Source organism: Rattus norvegicus, chromosome 1 (genome assembly GCF_021556685.1).
Source record: "Rattus norvegicus strain SHRSP/BbbUtx chromosome 1, alternate assembly SHRSP_T2T, whole genome shotgun sequence".
NCBI lineage: Eukaryota > Metazoa > Chordata > Mammalia > Rodentia > Muridae > Rattus > Rattus norvegicus.
The window spans coordinates 209753446-209773804 of NC_141534.1; the positions used below are offsets into that span (position 1 = coordinate 209753446).

Here is a 20359-nt window from a genome sequence, read left to right on the forward strand (position 1 = left end):
ATGTCCTCTAATAGTCTTCTGCTGCTCTAGGACAACTGTGGTGGGAACGGCAGCTCCCAGGATGCCTTTCGTGTTGTCACTGAGAACATTCCCTGTGGTACTACAGGGACTACGTGCTCAAAGGGAATCAAGATCTTCCTGGGGGTAAGAGGAATTGAACTAGCAGAACACCCTGGGGTTGCAGAGTGGTGCAGGGGCACATGGAGGGAACGTGGTCCTGGATAGGCCCTGAGGATCTCTTGCTACACAGAGCTATGAGCTGAAATTGAGTGACAGCAAGATGGAGGTGGTCCAGAAGGGTGTGGGGCAGGAGCCCCCCTACTTCGTCCATCAGATGGGCAACTACCTGGTGGTGGAAACCGACATTGGCCTGGTGCTTTTGTGGGACAAGAAGACCAGCATCTTTCTCAGACTCAGCCCTGAGTTCAAGGTGAGGCTGAGTGAGCCAAGGAGGCACCTTCTGTTATCCCTCTCAAGGATTTTGGGGGGGGGGGGGATGAACAGAGAGAGACAGAAACACACAAAGACATAGAGAGAAAAGTAAGACAGAGAGACAGAAAGATTGAGTGAGAGATAGTCAGAGATAGACAGAGAGAGTGAGAGAGATCACAAGACACATGCAAAGAGACAGAGAAAGGCAAAGAGAGACAGAAAAAGAAGGGTGGTGGAGATGGCTCAGTAGGTAAAGGCACTTGCTGACAAGCTTTATGACCCCAGTCTAGAGGTTAATCTCCAAGACCCACATGGCAGAAGGAAGTGACCTCTGAAAGAGCCCTGTGGAACATGCATCACACACACAGACACACACACACAGAGACACACACACACACACAGACACACACACACATGCACACTACAATTAATGTAATACACACTGACTGACCTCTGAAAGAATACTGTGTAACATGCATCACACACACAGACACACACACACACAGACACACACACACACACACACACACACACTACAATTAATGTAATACACACTGACTGACCTCTGAAAGAATACTGTGGAACATGCATCACATACACAGACACACACACACACAGACACACACACACACACACACACACACTACAATTAATGTAATACACACTGACTGACCCCTGAAAGAGCCCTGTGGAACATGCATCACATACACACATATACAGAGACAGACACACGCACACAGACAAACACACAATAGACAGACAGACACACACAGACACACACACAGATACACACACACACACACTATAATTAGTGTAATACATTTTTGAGAGATAGAGGGAGGGGATGGGGGATGGATGGGAAGAAGCCTTAGGATAACAATAAGGAGACCTCCTGCTGTGCATATCTTGCGTGGGTGGGTGGGGGGTGTAACAAATGACCATAAACTGGGTGGCCAGTTCTCTTTTGTACCTGGACACTGGAAGCCCAAGTGATGTATCAGTAGGGCTCCGACCCCTCTGGAGGCTCGGGAGGATCTTTCTTGCCTCTTTAGCCTTTGGAGCTCCAGGTGGCCTTGGATTATAGCTTCATTATCCTAGTCTCTATCTCTGTTGCCACATAGTTTTTCCATAAGTGGTTGTGTCTATACTTTTTTCTCTTTAATAAGGACACTAGACAGGGGACCCAGAACCCACCCTGCCTTAGTGGAGCCTTACATCATTTGACCACATCTTCAAAGATTCTGTTTCTAGGAAGGCACCATTCACAGGCACCAGAGTTAGAACAAATATGGGCCCACTGTTCAGGTCACAGTAGTTTTTATTTTTTTGGACTGCTATCCAAGACAGGCTCTAAGCTGACTGTGATGGCCCCATGCTCACCCGACAAAGTGACTGTGAACTGGTTCTAAAGTCAATGTAGAGAGAAGAAGGATAAAGCGGCCTCATGGAAAAAATGAGATTCCAAGCTGGGGGACTCCTAGCCCTCCTAGGAGGTCATGGGCAGGGGTCATGGCCTAGGGCAGACACGAATGGGCACAAGTACCATGCACTACCACTGGACACCAGAGGGGTTGCCTTCCAAACTCACATTCACTGTGTTTCCTGGACTCATCCTTCAGGAAGCTGGGTGGCAGTAGGGTAGATCAGATATCAGGGTAAAGGAAGGGGGCTCTGTCCCACACCTCTAATCTCTGTGCTTCTCTACAGGGCAAGGTCTGTGGCCTGTGTGGGAACTTTGATGACAACGCCATCAATGACTTCACCACACGCAGCCAGTCTGTGGTCAGTGACATGCTGGAGTTTGGAAATAGCTGGAAGTTGTCTCCATCCTGCCCGGATGCCTCGGTGTCCAAGGATCCCTGCACTGCCAACCCTTACCGCAAGTCCTGGGCCCAAAAGCAATGCAGCATCATCAACAGCGCAGCCTTCTCTGCCTGCCATGCTCATGTACGGCCATGGGGTGGGATGGGCTCTGGACCTTAGGATGGAGAAGCCATCAGCCAAGGGCATGGATGTCTGGGGCTCAGGGACCCACATGCATACATCAGAATGGACTATTGTTTGGGGATTGTTGACTCTAAACATGGACTGAGGAAGCTTCAGGCAGCTCTACGATCAGGGCCAGCCTATGGATGCTATGATGGTCTGGCAGGATATTCATGATCATACATTTGTCACCATGGACTAGTAGAAACTAGTCCAAATGATTAGGCTACTGTGTGCACTAAGAGATGGGGGAGGAGGAGTCCCCGGAGCCTGATGCTTTTGTCTTCTTCAGGTGGAACCGGCCAAGTACTATGAAGCCTGTGTGAATGACGCCTGTGCCTGTGACTCAGGGGGTGACTGCGAGTGCTTCTGCACTGCTGTGGCTGCCTATGCCCAGGCCTGCCACGAAGTGGGAGTGTGTGTGTCCTGGAGGACTCCAGACATCTGTCGTGAGTGGCGCTTTGTCTGGGTTGCTGAACGTTGGGGCTGGGGATGAGGTGGGGGATAGCCTTCTGTGCTCCTCCTGATTTGGTTCTGGCCAATGTGTGTGTGTGTGTGTGTGTGTGTGTGTGTGTGTGTGTGTGTGTGTGTGTGTGTGTGTGCACTCCCTCCCACCACATGCACACCTGCCAGAACCCCAGTGGCCTGAGCTTCAGCTAGAAGAGAGATCACTGTTGCCTTGGGAGGAAAGGCTCTTGACTTGAGGCTGAGCTGGGAGGGAGGGTACCACTCTGTGTGCATGCACACACGCATGCACATGTTGTGCACACTCTGACCACTCAACAGGTGTCTCTAATATGAGCAGCTCCAAGGGCTAGGAACTGCCAGGGATGGGGTATGATATCTGCTGTAGACTAGGGTTCCAGGCAAGCGAGGCCAGATGGTATTTTCCTCAAGATGCATTAAAGGGCCAATAGTTTCCTGAGGCAGGTGAAACAGAAATGAGGGTGAGCAGCTGGAGGAGGAGGCCTGGCCTCAGAAAACCTTCTGCAGTGGAGGCATCAATACCCTTTCTTAAGAACAGTCTATGTGGAGCCCTGAGGGAGTGGTGTGGCTGAGGGTGGCTGCTGTACCTGGAGAGTGCCATTTGGTGGTTGCTGCTCCTGGCACTCCCATTAGCCAGAGACCTTTATCTGAGTTACCCTTTCTCAGGTGGGGTGGGAAGTGGCTTATCCCAGTAAATCTTTCCATTTTCCAGCACTGTTCTGTGACTACTACAACCCAGAGGGTCAGTGTGAGTGGCACTACCAGCCGTGTGGGGCCCCCTGCATGCGTACCTGCCAGAACCCTACTGGACAGTGCCTACAAGATCTCCGTGGCCTGGAAGGTAGGTTGAAGGCTGAACTGGGAGGGGTAGGATCTGTTGGGTTCCTAGGATTGGGACTGGGGTCTATCCATGGATCTAAGGCCTAGGATCCTCTTATTGTTCCTGGTCCCACTAGGAACCTTTATGCTTTCAACCTCAAATGCTAGTGTTGTGGATGAGGTTGGTCCCAGGGGACAGACCTTGGCCCTGTGGTGAGAGGGCTCTGGGAAGACTCTGTCTGGGACTCAGGTTTCTTGGTCCACAGGCTGCTACCCCAAGTGCCCATCAACAGCCCCCATCTTTGATGAGGGCACTATGCAGTGTGTATCCAACTGTACAGTCAGCCCCTCACCCTGCCGTGTCAATGGAAAGTTGTACCGACCAGGTACACCGATACCTTCAGATGAAAACTGTTATTCCTGGTAAGTTACTTAGCCAGTCACATATAACCTGAAACACTGGGGTGTGGGAATTCGAACTGACCTTATTTATAGCATCAACCTGAGGTCTAGAACCTCAATTCCAGGTTGAGCTGAGGAGAAAGACATTACCAGCCTCGTGGGCCTCCTGCAATGCATATCTGCCAGAACCCCAGCGGCCTGAGCTTCAGCTAGAAGGGAGATCACTGTAGCTGGGAGGGAGGTTGCCCTTGGCTTGAGGCTGGACTGACAGGGAGGGCACCCTTGGCCTGGGGGTTTCAAATGAGGGGAGAGTAATCTCAGCATGGGGCTCAGGTGAGAGGAGGGGTGCCTTTGTCCTAAGGCTCATCTGGGAGTGAGGAAACTCTTGGCCTAAGATCCATCTGTATGTGAATGTGTTGTGTCCTCAGTCCAGATGTCCTCCCAGGGATGAGGGACAATGTCCATCAAAGTCCACATTGTCTCCACAGGTTATTGACAGGGGTGATGTTTGAGAGAGTGTGACCTTAGTAGAGCAGCGGGACCTCAGCCTCCAGCTTGGGCTGTGGCAGGGCTAATTCATCACCAACTCTAAGCACAGAAGGTTCTGCAGACAGTTCCAGGTCCTGTGCGCTCAGTTCCACTTCTTGTTTCTCTTGACAGCGTTTGTACGGAGAGTGGTGTGAACTGTACCCATGATGCTGGTGGTGAGTACCTGCAGCTCTCTTTGAGCTGGAGATGGGGTGGTGTGTGGGACGGGGCACTCATTGCCAGCACTTCAGCACATCCTGACAGGCTAAACATCTCTTCCCCACAGCCTGTGTTTGTACCTACAATGGGCAACGGTACCATCCTGGGGACACCATCTACCACACGACAGATGGCATGGGAGGTTGTATCTCTGCACACTGCAGGGACAATGGCACCATTGAGAGGATCGTTGACACCTGCAGTTCCACCAGCCCCCCACCCCCCACCACTTTCTCCTTCTCCACAACGCTGGGTAAGACAGATGTGACTAACAGCAGAAAATGCTAGGTTTTCTGGGGGATCCTTCTCCATGCTGATTGGTACCACCTCTCTTGCTGAATATTAGGTTAATGGCTAGCTCTGGATATTGGTGGCAGGCCATGAGGCTCAAGAAGGGCGCAAGAGCTGGGAAGGGATAGGAGTACCCTGCTTTGTTCCAGAGCAGAAAGGGATCAATCTCACTGACCCATTCTGGCAGGCCTGGTGTTCATGGTACTTCTTTCTGTAGCTACTGGACACGATCTCAAGAGAATGTGGACCTTAAAAGGCTTTCTCTCTCTTGGTGATGCAAATATTGGCCAGATTAGACCAGATTAAAAGTATATAAAGGCAGATTTATCACAAGGCAGCTCAGGTGGGTTCACTGATCTCGCAGGTGGAGCTCAGTGAGATCACACAGGTAACCAGGCTAAAGCTAGGGGTTTTATAGAGCTTAGGTGAGGAGTGATGATGCACTAGCTAGGAGCTGGGACAGTGTCCATACGTGATCAGAAACTGAGCCCCTGGATGGGCCCTCTCAGGTGGGTTGCCAGAAACTCGGAGACGAGGAGTTTTCTCTAAGGGGGTGGAGGATTTTTATCTATGTGGGTGGGGTTGGGGGATAGAGAGCCAGCTTGTGTGGGGCAAGCAGGCGTTTCAGCCTAACAGGCCTTAGTTTAGAATCTTCCAGTACAAATGGTCCTAGGCCAGGCTTGCATGAACACAAGATTCTCCCAGAATGCATAGTTGCCTGCCTGCTTCACACTGCATGGATTACTAGGCACCCAAACTAGTTTTGAGGGGTTTTAGCATATAGATTCCTCTCAAGGCATAGCTCAGAGAGTAGATTCCTTTTAGAGATGAATTTGTCTGGTCATGGACCCACTAGACTCCATTTCTGCCCACCAAAAGGCAGGGTCTGGGAAGACAAGCTGACTGGTACAGCTACAATGCTCAGTTTTCAAAGTTGATATGACCAGGGTGGTGAGACCCACAAGGGAGTCAATGAATGAGGTGTGAGGTTATGACAGGGACCAGGTGGACAGCCCCAAGGCCCCAGTGCTCACCCCTGTTAACTTTTGTCCACAGTCATGACCTCAATGCAACCCTCCAGCACACATTCCAGCCCTACCCCGAGCGTAGTGTACCCGGGGTCCCCAAGCAAGGCCGTGTTGACAGCCAGCAGCGTATCGTCTGTGAAGACCCCTGAAACAACCTCTGTCTTGACTACATCTACTTCAGCCTCCACCTTAACCATGCCAGCTTGCCAAGAGGAGTGCCTCTGGTCTCCCTGGATGGATATCAGCCGTCCTGGACGTGGCATTGACAGTGGTGACTTTGACACTCTGGAGAACCTCCATGCCCATGGCTACCAGATCTGCCCAGTGCCAAAAGCAGTGGAGTGCCGTGCTGAGGATAACCCTGGGGTGCCTTTCCATGCACTACAGCAGCATGTGGAGTGTAGCACAACTGTAGGGCTGATCTGTTACAACAGTGACCAGGTGTCAGGGCTCTGTGACAACTACCAGATCAAAATCCAATGCTGTACCCCCATCAACTGTCCAACCTCCACTGGTCCTACCCAGACCACCCATTTGATAGTCTCCAGGACAAGTACGATGGAGGACACAACCTCCTCAGTCCCTGTCACCTCAACTGAGCACACATATAGCACAGTTGCCTCAAGTCCTTCTACCCATACCCCAGGTCCTTCTCCCTCTTCCTCCGTACCTTCTTCATCAGCTCCAGCTCGATCGACTCCTACTCCAGTCAGTTCTACCACTGTTAAAACAACTCTGCCCACCACAAGCCCAATGCCAGAGCCAACTTCAGCCACATCGTCTGTGTCCATCTCAACCTTAGGGTCCACCCTAGCCTCCCCTGAGATAACTCATGGGTGCAGAAAGGAGCTTTGCAATTGGACTGATTGGATAGATGGCAGCTACCCTGAGCCTGGCAGAAGCAGTGGTGATTTTGACACCTTTGTAAACCTGAGAGCCAAAGGGTACAAGTTCTGTGAGAAGCCATGGAATGTTGAGTGCAGGGCTCAGTTCTTTCCCAACACACCACTGCAAGAGCTGGGACAGGATGTGACCTGTAGCCGAGAAGTGGGTTTGATCTGTTTGAACAAGAACCAGCTGCCACCCATTTGCTACAACTATGAGATCCGGATAGAATGCTGCACCATAGTAAACATCTGTTCCACAACTTCAGCTACCACACAGCCCACCTCACATGGAGTCAGCATAAAAACAAAGACGAACTGGATCACAAACACATATTCCTTTTCCACCGAGAATACCAGTGGTCACTCAACAGTCATAAACACCAAGACCTGGGTCACAGGTAGTACACACACAACCCCTCAACCAGGAACAAGGCCGACACCCAGCACAGTGTCCACCCAGGACACCAGCACCAGCTCTGTGCAGACAGACAGCACCACCTCCTCATCCCACACCAGCTCACCAAATACAGGAAGAGTCAGCACCACCCACACAACCCACACCAGCTCACCACCTACAGGAGGAACCAGCCCCACCTCCACAACCCACACCAGCTCACCACCTACAGGAGGAACCAGCCCCACCTCCACAACCCACACCAGCTCACCACCTACAGGAGGAACCAGCCCCACCTCCACAACCCACACCAGCTCACCACCTACAGGAGGAACCAGCCCCACTTCCACAACCCACACCAGCTCACCAAATACAGGAAGAGTCAGCACCACCCACACAACCCACACCAGCTCACCACCTACAGGAGGAACCAGCCCCACCTCCACAACCCACACCAGCTCACCAAATACAGGAGGAACCAGCCCCACCTCCACAACCCACACCAGCTCACCAAATACAGGAGGAACCAGCCCCACCTCCACAACCCACACCAGCTCACCACCTACAGGAGGAACCAGCCCCACCTCCACAACCCACACCAGCTCACCACCCATAGGAGAAAGCAGCACCATTTCTACCACGGATATCAGAACCAGCTCTACGCAGATGGCCCACACAACATTCGTGGGGAAAACCAGCACGATCTCTGGTCCTGGAACCAGCACCACCTCCATTCCTACCAGCACCACGGGTTCCAGCTCTCATTTTGAGGTGACTCGTTCCCCAGTGATGGCCCACTGCCAGCCACAGTGCAACTGGACCAAGTGGCTTGACACTGACTTCCCAGTTCCTGGTCCACATGGAGGGGACCTGGAAACCTATGGCAACATCAAGAAGAGCGGAGAGAGACTCTGTCCTTGGCCAGAGGAGATCACACGGTTGGAATGTAGGGCTAAGGACTACCCTGAGAGAGCGATGGAGGATCTGGGTCAGGTGGTGCAGTGTGACCCCAGCGTGGGCCTGGTGTGCAAGAACAGCGACCAGGGACCCACCTTTGGGATGTGCCTCAACTATGAGGTGCGACTGCTTTGCTGTCACGTTCCCGAAGACTGCCTCACCACCAAATGTACAACTCTTTCCAGCACCCGAAGTACGACTGTCACCAGCTCAACACCTGGCACTACTTCCATGCCCCAAACTATGACAACCATTGTACAGACAGACAGTACCACCTCCACATCTCAAACAAGCTCACCCATTACAGGGAGAGCCAGCACCATCCACACAACTCAAACCACCTCAACATCAACAGGAGAAGCCTGGACCAGCTCTGTGCAGATAGCCAGCACCACCTCCACAACCCACACCAGCTCACCAAATACAGGAAGAGTCAGCACCACCCACAGAACCCACATCAGCTCACCACCCATAGGAGGAACCAGCCCCACTCCCACAACCCACACCAGCTCACCACCTACAGGAGGAACCAGCCCCACCTCCACAACCCACACCAGCTCACCACCTACAGGAGGAACCAGCCCCACCTCCACAACCCACACCAGCTCACCACCTACAGGAGGAACCAGCCCCACTTCCACAACCCACACCAGCTCACCACCTACAGGAGGAACCAGCCCCACCTCCACAACCCACACCAGCTCACCACCTACAGGAGGAACCAGCCCCACCTCCACAACCCACACCAGCTCACCACCTACAGGAGGAACCAGCCCCACCTCCACAACCCACACCAGCTCACCACCTACAGGAGGAACCAGCCCCACTTCCACAACCCACACCAGCTCACCACCTACAGGAGGAACCAGCCCCACCTCCACAACCCACACCAGCTCACCACCTACAGGAGGAACCAGCCCCACCCACAGAACTCACACCAGCTCACCACCTACAGGAGGAACCAGCCCCACCTCCACAACCCACACCAGCTCACCACCTACAGGAGGAACCAGCCCCACCTCCAGAACCCACACCAGCTCACCACCTACAGGAGGAACCAGCCCCACCTCCACAACCCACACCAGCTCACCACCTACAGGAGGAACCAGCCCCACTTCCACAACCCACACCAGCTCACCACCTACAGGAGGAACCAGCCCCACCCACAGAACTCACACCAGCTCACCACCTACAGGAGGAACCAGCCCCACCTCCACAACCCACACCAGCTCACCAAATACAGGAAGGGTCAACACCACCCACACAACCCACACCAGCTCACCACCCATAGGAGAAAGCAGCACCATTTCTACCACGGATATCAGAACCAGCTCTACGCAGATGGCCCACACAACATTCGTGGGGAAAACCAGCACGATCTCTGGTCCTGGAACCAGCACCACCTCCATTCCTACCAGCACCACGGGTTCCAGCTCTCATTTTGAGGTGACTCGTTCCCCAGTGACTGCCCACTGCCAGCCACAGTGCAACTGGACCAAGTGGCTTGACACTGACTTCCCAGTTCCCGGTCCACATGGAGGGGACCTGGAAACCTACGGCAACATCAAGAAGAGCGGAGAGAGACTCTGTCCTTGGCCAGAGGAGATCACACGGTTGGAATGTAGGGCTAAGGACTACCCTGAGAGAGCGATGGAGGATCTGGGTCAGGTGGTGCAGTGTGACCCCAGCATGGGCCTGGTGTGCAAGAACAGCGACCAGGGACCCACCTTTGGGATGTGCCTCAACTATGAGGTGCGACTGCTTTGCTGTCACGTTCCCGAAGACTGCCTCACCACCAAACGTACAACTCTTTCCAGCACCCGAAGTACGACTGTCACCAGCTCAACACCTGGCACTACTTCCATGCCCCAAACTATGACAACCATTGTACAGACAGACAGTACCACCTCCACATCTCAAACAAGCTCACCCATTACAGGGAGAGCCAGCACCATCCACACAACTCAAACCACCTCAACATCAACAGGAGAAGCCTGGACCAGCTCTGTGCAGATAGCCAGCACCACCTCCACAACCCACACCAGCTCACCAAATACAGGAAGAGTCAGCACCACCCACAGAACCCACATCAGCTCACCACCCATAGGAGGAACCAGCCCCACCTCCACAATCCACACCAGCTCACCAAATACAGGAAGAGTCAGCACCACCCACAGAACCCACAGCAGCTCACCACCTACAGGAGGAACCAGCCCCACCTCCACAACCCACACCAGCTCACCACCTACAGGAGGAACCAGCCCCACCTCCACAACCCACACCAGCTCACCACCTACAGGAGGAACCAGCCCCACTTCCACAACCCACACCAGCTCACCACCTACAGGAGGAACCAGCCCCACCCACAGAACTCACACCAGCTCACCACCTACAGGAGGAACCAGCCCCACCTCCACAACCCACACCAGCTCACCAAATACAGGAAGGGTCAACACCACCCACACAACCCACACCAGCTCACCACCCATAGGAGAAAGCAGCACCATTTCTACCACGGATATCAGAACCAGCTCTACGCAGATGGCCCACACAACATTCGTGGGGAAAACCAGCACGATCTCTGGTCCTGGAACCAGCACCACCTCCATTCCTACCAGCACCACGGGTTCCAGCTCTCATTTTGAGGTGACTCGTTCCCCAGTGACGGCCCACTGCCAGCCACAGTGCAACTGGACCAAGTGGCTTGACACTGACTTCCCAGTTCCTGGTCCACATGGAGGGGACCTGGAAACCTATGGCAACATCAAGAAGAGCGGAGAGAGACTCTGTCCTTGGCCAGAGGAGATCACACGGTTGGAATGCAGGGCTAAGGACTACCCTGAGAGAGCGATGGAGGATCTGGGTCAGGTGGTGCAGTGTGACCCCAGAGTGGGCCTGGTGTGCAAGAACAGCGACCAGGGACCCACCTTTGGGATGTGCCTCAACTATGAGGTGCGACTGCTTTGCTGTCACGTTCCTGAAGACTGCCTCAGGACCGATCGGACTCCTGTGACATCCCACAAGACCTCATTTCCAGTTGTGTCATCATCATCTGTGTCCACATCCTCATCTACCAGTCCTAGAGTTCACTCTACCACCCGTTGTTTCTGCACCATGTCAGGCCAATTATACCCTTTGGGTAAGTGAGATATTTGTATGGGGAATTCTAAGGTACTCTGTTTCCTCATTTTCTTATGTGAACATCCTTGGTTTCGGCACATGGTGCCCCATTTGCCTTCAAACATTTCTCGTCTTATCCTTTTATTAAGTAGAAAGTCTTGAGGCTGGGAGCCCACTACCTTGGAAGCAGACTTTTCTCCCAGGGCCTTCCCAACTTTTTCATACCTCTTTGTCTGGCAGGAACCATCATCTACAACCAGACAGACCTTGACGGCCACTGTTACTATGCGATGTGCAGCCATGATTGTCAGGTGGTCAAAGGGGTTAGTCAGGACTGCCCCTCCACCATGCCACCCCGTACACCAACTCTATCCACATCTACCGCCCCACCTGTCACTGAGCGGGATTGGTGCAATGTGTTTCCTCCAAGACTGGTAAGTCTATCTTCCGTTCTTTCTGGAGATTCATGGCCACTGTGCAGACCTTTGTGTATTTGCAATTAGACTTCAGCGTCAATCCCCATGAAGATCACCAGTCCCCAGTTGACACAGGGTGAGCTTTGGGCTGGGTTCTTTTATGGCCTTGCAGGGCTGGTCTGTGCTTTGCAGATACGGATGTTCTTGCCAAGGAGTGGGGGGTGTTGGGGCTGGAGCTTAAAAGTACCCCCAGTGAGAGTGCAGGTGGCAGAGGGGATGGTGTACTCCATGGACGTAGTGGCACGTGGGAAGGCATGACATATGGGGAGGGGCAGTTCCATATCATGCGCCCTTATATCCAGTTCCATATGTTAGCAGGGGTGAGGTGAGACCATGGGCTGGAATGGGGCGATACAACCCTGAAAACTGAAGAATGGTCCCATGGCTCAGGACTCAGACCCACAACTGGCTTTGTTTCTGCAGAAAGGGGAGACCTGGCCCATGCCTAATTGTTCCCAAGCCACATGTGAGGGCAACAATGTTGTCTCTTTGAGCCCACGCCAGTGTCCAGAGGTGAAGGAGCCATCTTGTGCCAATGGCTACCCACCTCTGAAGGTGGATGACCAGGACGGTTGCTGCCAGCACTACCAGTGCCAGTGTGAGTGGAACTAGGGTTCAACAAGGGGAGGCATGACAGAGGAGGAGAGAATGAAGTGGACACTAGGAAAGATTTTCCATTATCAAGGCAGGGATGGGAATGCCAAGTGGAGAGAATGGAGTCCCAGAGCCATAGACCCCAGTGGAAGAAGAGAAGCTTCCTCTGTGTCTTAGAATCTCAGCAGCTTATGAAGGGCCTGCCAGGCCACAGTCTGAAGGCACCATCCGTGTGTGTCAGAAGGGTACAATGGTTTCTGGAGTTTCTGATTTGCAGGCAACAGGGGAGGGGTTGGACTAGCTGGGTAAGAGTCACTTCATGAGGTGGTATGGAGGCCCTGCTATAAGCTACCCGGCACCCACAGGTGTTTGCAGCGGCTGGGGTGACCCCCACTACATCACATTTGACGGCACCTACTACACTTTTCTGGACAATTGCACATACGTGCTGGTGCAGCAGATTGTGCCTGTGTTTGGAGACTTCCGTGTGCTCATTGACAACTACTACTGTGACCTGGGAGACAGTGTTTCCTGCCCACAGTCCATCATTGTCGAGTACCACCAGGACCGTGTGGTGCTGACCCGCAGGCCGGTTCACGGGGTCATGACCAACCAGGTGGGCACGCCCTTGCGTGTGGAGGGGTTTTGGCAGGCTTGGTCTGGGATAGGGACCCTAATCCTAAACTTTCTGCTGCTGCCTGTATCCAGATCATCTTCAACAACAAGGTCGTGAGTCCTGGCTTCCAGCAGAATGGCATTATCATCTCCCGTGTGGGTATCAAGATGTATGTCACCATCCAAGAGATTGGTGTCCAGGTCATGTTTTCAGGCCTCATCTTCTCAGTTGAGGTGCCCTTCAACTTGTTTGCCAACAACACGGAGGGCCAATGCGGTAAGCTCCACTCTGGATAGTGTAGCCTCCACATGGGCCTAGAGGGAGTTCAGACTGTGGACCACATGGTTCACATCTGTTGTTCCCTGGCGGCTTTGCTGTACACCGGAAACCAAGCTGACTTCTGGGGAAGCCAGATGCACAGGAAAGGGAGTGCAACACGATGCCAGTTCTGCTCCTCAACGGGAGTACACTGGGCACAGGTCTCCTGCTGCCCAGCTGACTCACCCCTGTCTTATCTGCAGGCACTTGTACCAATGACAAAAAGGATGAATGCCGCCTGCCTGGAGGTTCCATAGCCTCCTCTTGTTCTGAGATGTCCCTCCACTGGAAGGTGCCCAACCAGCCTTCCTGCCAAGGGCCTCCACCAACACCAACTTCAATGGTACCCAGGTCTACACCTACTCCGTGCTCACCATCGCCACTCTGTCAGCTCATCCTAAGCGAGTAAGACTCCAAGAAGTGGGGTAACCTTGCTGGCCCCATCTGCCAAAAGCTACATGGTCCTTAAGAAAAGTGAGACCTGCCTTGTTCCAGGCTCTGGGCATTGTCTCTGTGGATTTTGTCAAGTGGTTGTTGCTGGAATGCTATTGTAGGGCTGGTAGTGGCTGTGTTGGCTCATCTCTGAAGTCCTCCACCAGCTCCTCTCAGTGGTAATGAGCATCAGTCACTGCCTGCACCTGGGCAACACCCAGGGTTTCAGAATGAGGGAGCCTGAGGGGAGAGGCCTGGGTTTCAGAATGAGGGAGCCTGAGGGGAGAGGCCTGGGTTTCAGAATGAGGGAGCCTGAGGGGAGAGGCCTGGGTTTCAGAATGAGGGAGCCTGAGGGGAGAGGCCTGGGTTTCAGAATGAGGGAGCCTAAGGGGAGAGGCATATCAGGAAGCAATGCTGTGGCTAATATCTTTTCTGGAACACACAGAGGTGGGATGCCCTTGGAAGACAGTCTCATAGGTACTTAGTCATTGCCCAGGACCTTGCCTCTGAGGGGATGTCACAGATCTGGAAGTCCGTCTCTGGGTGGCAAGTTGAATAGAATGGATGTACTCAGCCCCATGGTTGTCTCTGCTCACCGACAGCGTCTTCAAGCTCTGCCATGACATCATCCCCCCGCTGCAGTTCTATGAAGGCTGCTTATTTGACTACTGCCACATGTTGGACTTGGAGGTGGTGTGCTCAGGCCTGGAGCTCTATGCATCACTATGTGCAGCCCAAGGCGTGTGCATCCCCTGGAGAAGCCATACCAACAACACCTGTCGTGAGTGCCCAGCCAAGTCACCTTTCTATCCTCTGTTGTGAGCATTTAGGAGCACTAGGCAGATAGCCTGGGTAAGGAGAAGGACATCCAGACTCAGGACCAGTCTTCCCTGGAGGGAAGTCTACAAGCACTGGGTTTATTGTGAGAAAGGGGGTTTGTCAAGTTAAGGTGTCTTTGGATTTAGGGCTTGGGGTGCTGCCTGTCTTGGACAAACAATAGAGCTAAGGACCTAGACAAGCAGTTCTCAACCTGTGGGTCAAGGGGTCCCATATCAGATATCCTGTACATCAGATATTTACATTAGATCCAAAGGAGTAGCAGAAGTTCAGTTATGAGGTAGCAGTGGAATAATTTTATGGTTGTGGGGTCACCGCAACATGAGGGACTGTATTAAAGGGCCACATCAATGACTTCTAAGTGGGTGTCAGCACTCAGCAATGGCTGGGGCTTGGAGGAACCCAGAAGTGGGGCCTTGAGACAGCTTCTCAGGTGTGACTCTCTCTCCATGCAGCATTCACGTGCCCTGAAAACCAAGTATACCAGCCTTGTGGTCCTTCCAACCCTCACTACTGCTACAGGAATGATGATATCAGCCTAAGCTTGTAAGTACCAGTACTCTGTTCACAGGGCTGACAAACCTGGGTATTCAATTCTGCCATTTGACTCTCGGAAGCTGGACCCTTTCTTACTTGGGGGGTGAAGGACCCATCAATTCTGTTTTTCACAGGGCCATTCAAAAGGCTGGTCCTAAGTCAGAGGGCTGCTTCTGTCCAGATGACATGACACTTTTCAGTTCTAACGACTCAATCTGCGTGCCTTCCTGCCAATGTATGTCCCCAAGGGCATGGGGTGTGGGTTTAGAGGGCCAGGATGTGACTTGACCCCAGATCCCACTGTGGTGCCCAATGGGTTTTATTCCTGTGGCCACACAAATGACAGAACTTTTCTCCACAGGGTGTCTGGGGCCTCATGGGGAACCTGTGGAGGTAGGTATAAATGGTGATGGTCTCTGGGGACCAGAGACTGAGGCGGGAGGCACTGCCAACGAAGGCGGTGTAGGGCTGGGGTGGGGGCTTTCTTAGTGTGCCAAAGGCCAGGTGAAGGCAGGGAGAGTATTGGTGTCCCCAACAGGATCCAGGAAGGTCATCTTCCCTGGGGCTTGTCCTGCCTGTGTTCTGGAGCTGCTGGGTGTCTCATAAGGACTGGTTTAGCCCTGTTCTTTCCTGGGACTCCTTATTCCCTGAAGAGACATGCTATGAGTTGTAGGGAAGGGCTGCTCACTAAATGAAGCCCCTTTCCCACCTCAGCTCCTGACCTCCATGCTTGGCCTTCCGTGCCTCAGGCCTTGCCCTTGGGAAGCCTTCTCCCCAGGATTGCTGCACAGGCCCTCAGCACATGTGGGGCTTGACTGTGAGGCTTGGCTACAGCTGCCCCTGGGCTGAGCAGTTCACTCACAGGTCAGGCTCATGTGTCATTCCCTCATAGCCGGGCCACACCATCAGCATCAACTGCCAGGACTGCATCTGTAAGGAGGGCACGCTGACCTGCCAAGAGAAGTTATGCCCCCAGCCCACCTGTCCAGAACCCGGCTTTGTGCCGGTGTCTGTAGCCCTGGAGGCTGGCCAGTGTTGTTCCCAGTTCAGCTGTGGTGAGCCTTTGCTACTGCCCCCATATCCATGGGTAGGACTGTCTCTTGAGGTACACTGAGTCAGCAGCCAGCTCTGTGTACATGGTCTCAGGAGGCGGGGAGGAGAAGCCATGCTTTCCCAGGCTTTGCACATTGCCCAAGGGACCTGGCTGTGTCCTGAGCTGACAATCTCCTAGCAAGCAGGTGTTCTTCAGTTTCGTGTGGTGGAGACTCCTCTGCCCAACTTGAGGAGCCTGCTCCTGGGGTTCTGGGAGCTGCCGTGACATCCTGAGGTTGGGGGATGGGCTCTTAGAGCAGAAGAGAAGCATGTATAGAGGAAGCCCAGCCTCTGACAGCTTTCTCTACCCACAGTCTGCAACTCCAGCCACTGCCCTCCTCCTTTGCACTGCCCGGAGAGTTCTAGCCTGATAGTCACATATGAGGAGGGAACTTGCTGCCCAAGCCAGAACTGCAGCAGTAAGTGCCCCTAACCCCTGCACTAAGCCACACTGGGGTCTGGAATTCCCCAGGGAAGGATGGGGTTACGGATACTCGGATACTCGGAGATGGGAGGTTGCCTTTGGTGGGAAGGAAGCCTGACGCGGTCCAGTATCTAGCAGCAGAACTTACTGCTGCAGAAGCCAGGCTGTGCCCTGCAAGGCCCAGGCTGCAGCCAGTATGTCTTTTGAACAGGTCAGAAGGGCTGTGACGTCAACGGGACTCTGTACCAGGTAGGAATCACTGGTGTTCAGGCTTTCCAGCCTACAGGGACTGAGTTCTCACTTGGGGCTTCCCACTAGCCCTTTGGAGCTCAGGTGGACATCTGAGAAGCCAAGGAGCTCTTGAGCCTCTCTAGACCCTGCCCAGACCCATGAACAAAGCCTCCACGGACATAGCTCAGAGCAGTGTAGTTAAAGTTGGCCCTCGTATCCTTGAAGCTGCCAATACCTGGCATCTAGGACCATCAGGATTCTAGCAGCTCTCTGCTCCCTGAAATGATACTGGATATGCCAGCACCTCAATTCCCCTAGCAGTGCTTTTCTATGCCATTCCCCAAGTATGTGGTATCATGGGTGCCCTGACATAGAGACAGAGTTATAGGTTCCGCCTCATGACAGCACCTGAATCACGGTCTCTTCACAATAAACACCAAGGGAATGAATTGGCTTGATGGGCAGCCAGGGCAACTGGCCAGTTGGAGTATAGGGAGAGTCTCTTTCAAGCCTGAGCCCACTAATGCCCAGCTGGGACTCTTTCCAGCCTGGTGACGTGGTCTCCTCCAGCCTATGTGAAAGATGCCTGTGTGAAGTTTCCAGCAATGCCTTTTCTGATGTCTTTGTAGTCAACTGTGAGACTGAGCTCTGTAACACCCAATGTCCTAAGGTGAGCACTGGTCCCATTTCTGCTCTCACCAGCCTGTGCCTCTGGCCTGAACTCAGGCAGCACCATTCTTCCTCAGGGCTTTGACTACCAGACGACTCCAGGGCACTGCTGTGGCCAGTGTGTACCGAAGACCTGCCCCTTTAAAAACAGCAATAACTCCACTTCCCTCTACAAGGTGAGTTGCTGGGCCATGCTAGGTGACCTCAGGAAGGGGAACTGAGGCTGGGAACAGCAGACCACATCTCTGTAAAGGTTCCATCCAGGCTGGGGCAAAGCCACAACACTCACCAAACTACTCCAAGTCTCTAACCTAGGTATAGAAAATACAAAACGGACAACATCTGTGAACAGAGCAATCAGGGTTCTGGGGGGGGCACTGGACCCGAGTGGCCTAAATCCTGGAAGCTCAGGGATGATCATGCAGGGTTCTGGGAGGGTTCCAGGCTGAGTAGAAAAGGTCCTAGAACCTTGGGGGCTCTTGGGAAGCCCTATCTCGCAGACATTTGCCTGGCCTATGCAAGTGTCTCCCTGGAAGCAATAGGCTGAAAGGAGACAGAGGATGGACATTCACTATGCAGCCTGGGCCTCTTTGCAGCCTGGTGAGTTCTGGCCAGAACCTGGGAACCCGTGTGTGACTCATAAGTGTGAGAAATTCCAAGATGTACTCACGGTGGTGACAGTGAAGATAGAGTGCCCCAAGATCAACTGTCCACAAGTAAGTGTAGGCTTCCTAAAGGGCAGCTCCCTGGAGATGAGAGGGAGAGCAGTGCTGTATGACCAGCCGGCACATCCTCTCTAGTGGAAGGGCTTCCTAGTCTTGTTTGCCTTTGGCCTCATGTCTTATTCCTCCATTTCTCAATGCCTTATTACCCTTGACATTCACAATGGCCCGTTGTTGGCACAGGACTGGGCTCAGCTGAGAGAAGACGGATGTTGCTATGACTGTCTCGTACCCCAGCAGAGTAAGTGGGGATCTGACAAGGAAGGGGGTGATCCCAGGCTGGGGCACCCAGGATGTTACTGAACAGACACTTTTGCCTTCTGCCTCTTTTCCTGTCCTCCCAGAATGTACAGTGCACCAAAGACAGCAGATCATCCGTCAGCAAAACTGCAGCTCTGAGGGCCCAGTGAGCCTCTCCTACTGCCAGGGCAATTGTGGGGACAGCACCTCCATGTATGTATGGGTGCCAGGGAGCCCAGAGGGTGTTCAGAAGTGCTATTGGTAGCAGGGGTGGAGTAGGGTGTGTGTTGCAGGGCAGAGTGAGAAAGAGGGACTTCTAGACTGTTCTAATAACTCATGAATCCCGAGGTAGCATCAGCAGGGTTCCAAGCTCCTTGGGCTGTACTGACTACTTTTAAGGCGGTATCTGTGGACGCATCAGAGATATAAGGTACTCAGCAGGGACCTCCTGTGCATCTAGTTGTAGACTTAGGACACTTGGTGGCCAATGGTAGCTGTAGCAGAAACATTTGCCCCAGGGCAATTGGCAAGTGAGTAAATAGGGTCTTGAAGACAGGGTGACAAGGACCTCAGGAGCTTGGCACCATGCCAGCTGGACATGGAATCTATGGCAGGGGCAGACAGCTCCCAGCAAGACCGGGTGCTGAGCAGGTCTACTCACAGGTACTCTCTGGAGGCCAACACGGTGGAACACACGTGTGAGTGTTGCCAGGAGCTGCAGACCTCACAGAGGAGTGTGACTCTGCACTGTGATGACGGCTCCAGTCGGACCTTCAGCTACACCCAGGTTGAGAAGTGTGGCTGCCTGGGCCAGCGGTGCCATGCTCCAGGTGACACAAGCCACTCAGAGTCCTCAGAACAAGAGTTCAAGTCCAAGGAAAGTGAGGAACCTGGCCAGCAGTCAGCATCCAGGGTCAGCGAGGACACCCTTGGGCCTTTCCAGTAAACCAAGCAGCACTGCCGTCCCAACCAAGAAGTCCTCCTGAGGCCAGCAGGACGTGTACTTTAGTCCAAGTGGCTTGAATTCTACCTACCTGCTGCTTCCTCTTCAAGAGGGACCCCGGATGTTCTTGGAGGTGGGAGAGGCCCCTCTCCACTGATTAGGAGCGTGATGGCCACGGGCTCCTTTTGAAAGAACTTCATTATCACCAAAGGGTCCCAGGAGTGACAGTCACTTGGATGCAGGTATCAGCCTCGCTCTCACCTCAGCCCTGCTCCTGTGTCCCCCATCCCCAGGAAATGACCAATATGTTTTATAAATATACTCAAGAGCATTTGTGGATTCTCTCTCTGTGTGTGTTTTGTTTTGTTAAAACAAACAAACAAACAAACAAAACAAAAACAAGCAAACATGATACAGGAGCTGAACAAGGTCGGGCCTGTATTCTAGAGAGCTCATATGTCAGGCTGTTCACTAGGGGCCTGGAAGCCCAGTGAAGGCCACTGAGGAGTCCTCTGCCTCTTTTTCCAGAGAGGGTACATCCCAAAAGGTGACAGTCACTACACAGACGCTGGCAAGAGCCTGGATGATGCTCAGAGTCAAAAGCATCCTTGGAGAGGACAATGGAAGAATGTCTGAGTGAATTAGTGAATGAATGAGTGAGTTAGTGAATGAGTAAGTA

At 53.2% G+C, this 20359-nt stretch overlaps 1 protein-coding gene across 1 annotated transcript in view; it reads left to right on the forward strand.

Annotated features, from left to right (window-relative positions):
• Muc5ac (mucin 5AC, oligomeric mucus/gel-forming) overlaps window positions 1–20024 on the forward strand; it is a 31986-nt gene extending 11962 nt beyond the window's left edge. The window contains 30 exon segments of the mRNA NM_001419868.2: window positions 31–144; window positions 251–430; window positions 2140–2379; window positions 2711–2867; window positions 3617–3745; window positions 3990–4146; window positions 4786–4829; window positions 4940–5125; window positions 6220–9209; window positions 9212–9215; window positions 9292–9655; window positions 10616–11568; window positions 11790–11983; window positions 12449–12623; window positions 12985–13235; window positions 13328–13511; window positions 13757–13958; window positions 14588–14766; window positions 15278–15368; window positions 15494–15594; window positions 15721–15752; window positions 16252–16414; window positions 16766–16870; window positions 17087–17124; window positions 17654–17776; window positions 17853–17951; window positions 18372–18491; window positions 18681–18738; window positions 18842–18950; window positions 19401–20024. Of these exon segments, the coding sequence (NP_001406797.2) occupies window positions 31–144; window positions 251–430; window positions 2140–2379; window positions 2711–2867; window positions 3617–3745; window positions 3990–4146; window positions 4786–4829; window positions 4940–5125; window positions 6220–9209; window positions 9212–9215; window positions 9292–9655; window positions 10616–11568; window positions 11790–11983; window positions 12449–12623; window positions 12985–13235; window positions 13328–13511; window positions 13757–13958; window positions 14588–14766; window positions 15278–15368; window positions 15494–15594; window positions 15721–15752; window positions 16252–16414; window positions 16766–16870; window positions 17087–17124; window positions 17654–17776; window positions 17853–17951; window positions 18372–18491; window positions 18681–18738; window positions 18842–18950; window positions 19401–19683 (8025 nt within the window). The 3' untranslated portion in view covers window positions 19684–20024.
• Window positions 20025–20359: the final 335 nt, after the last annotated feature.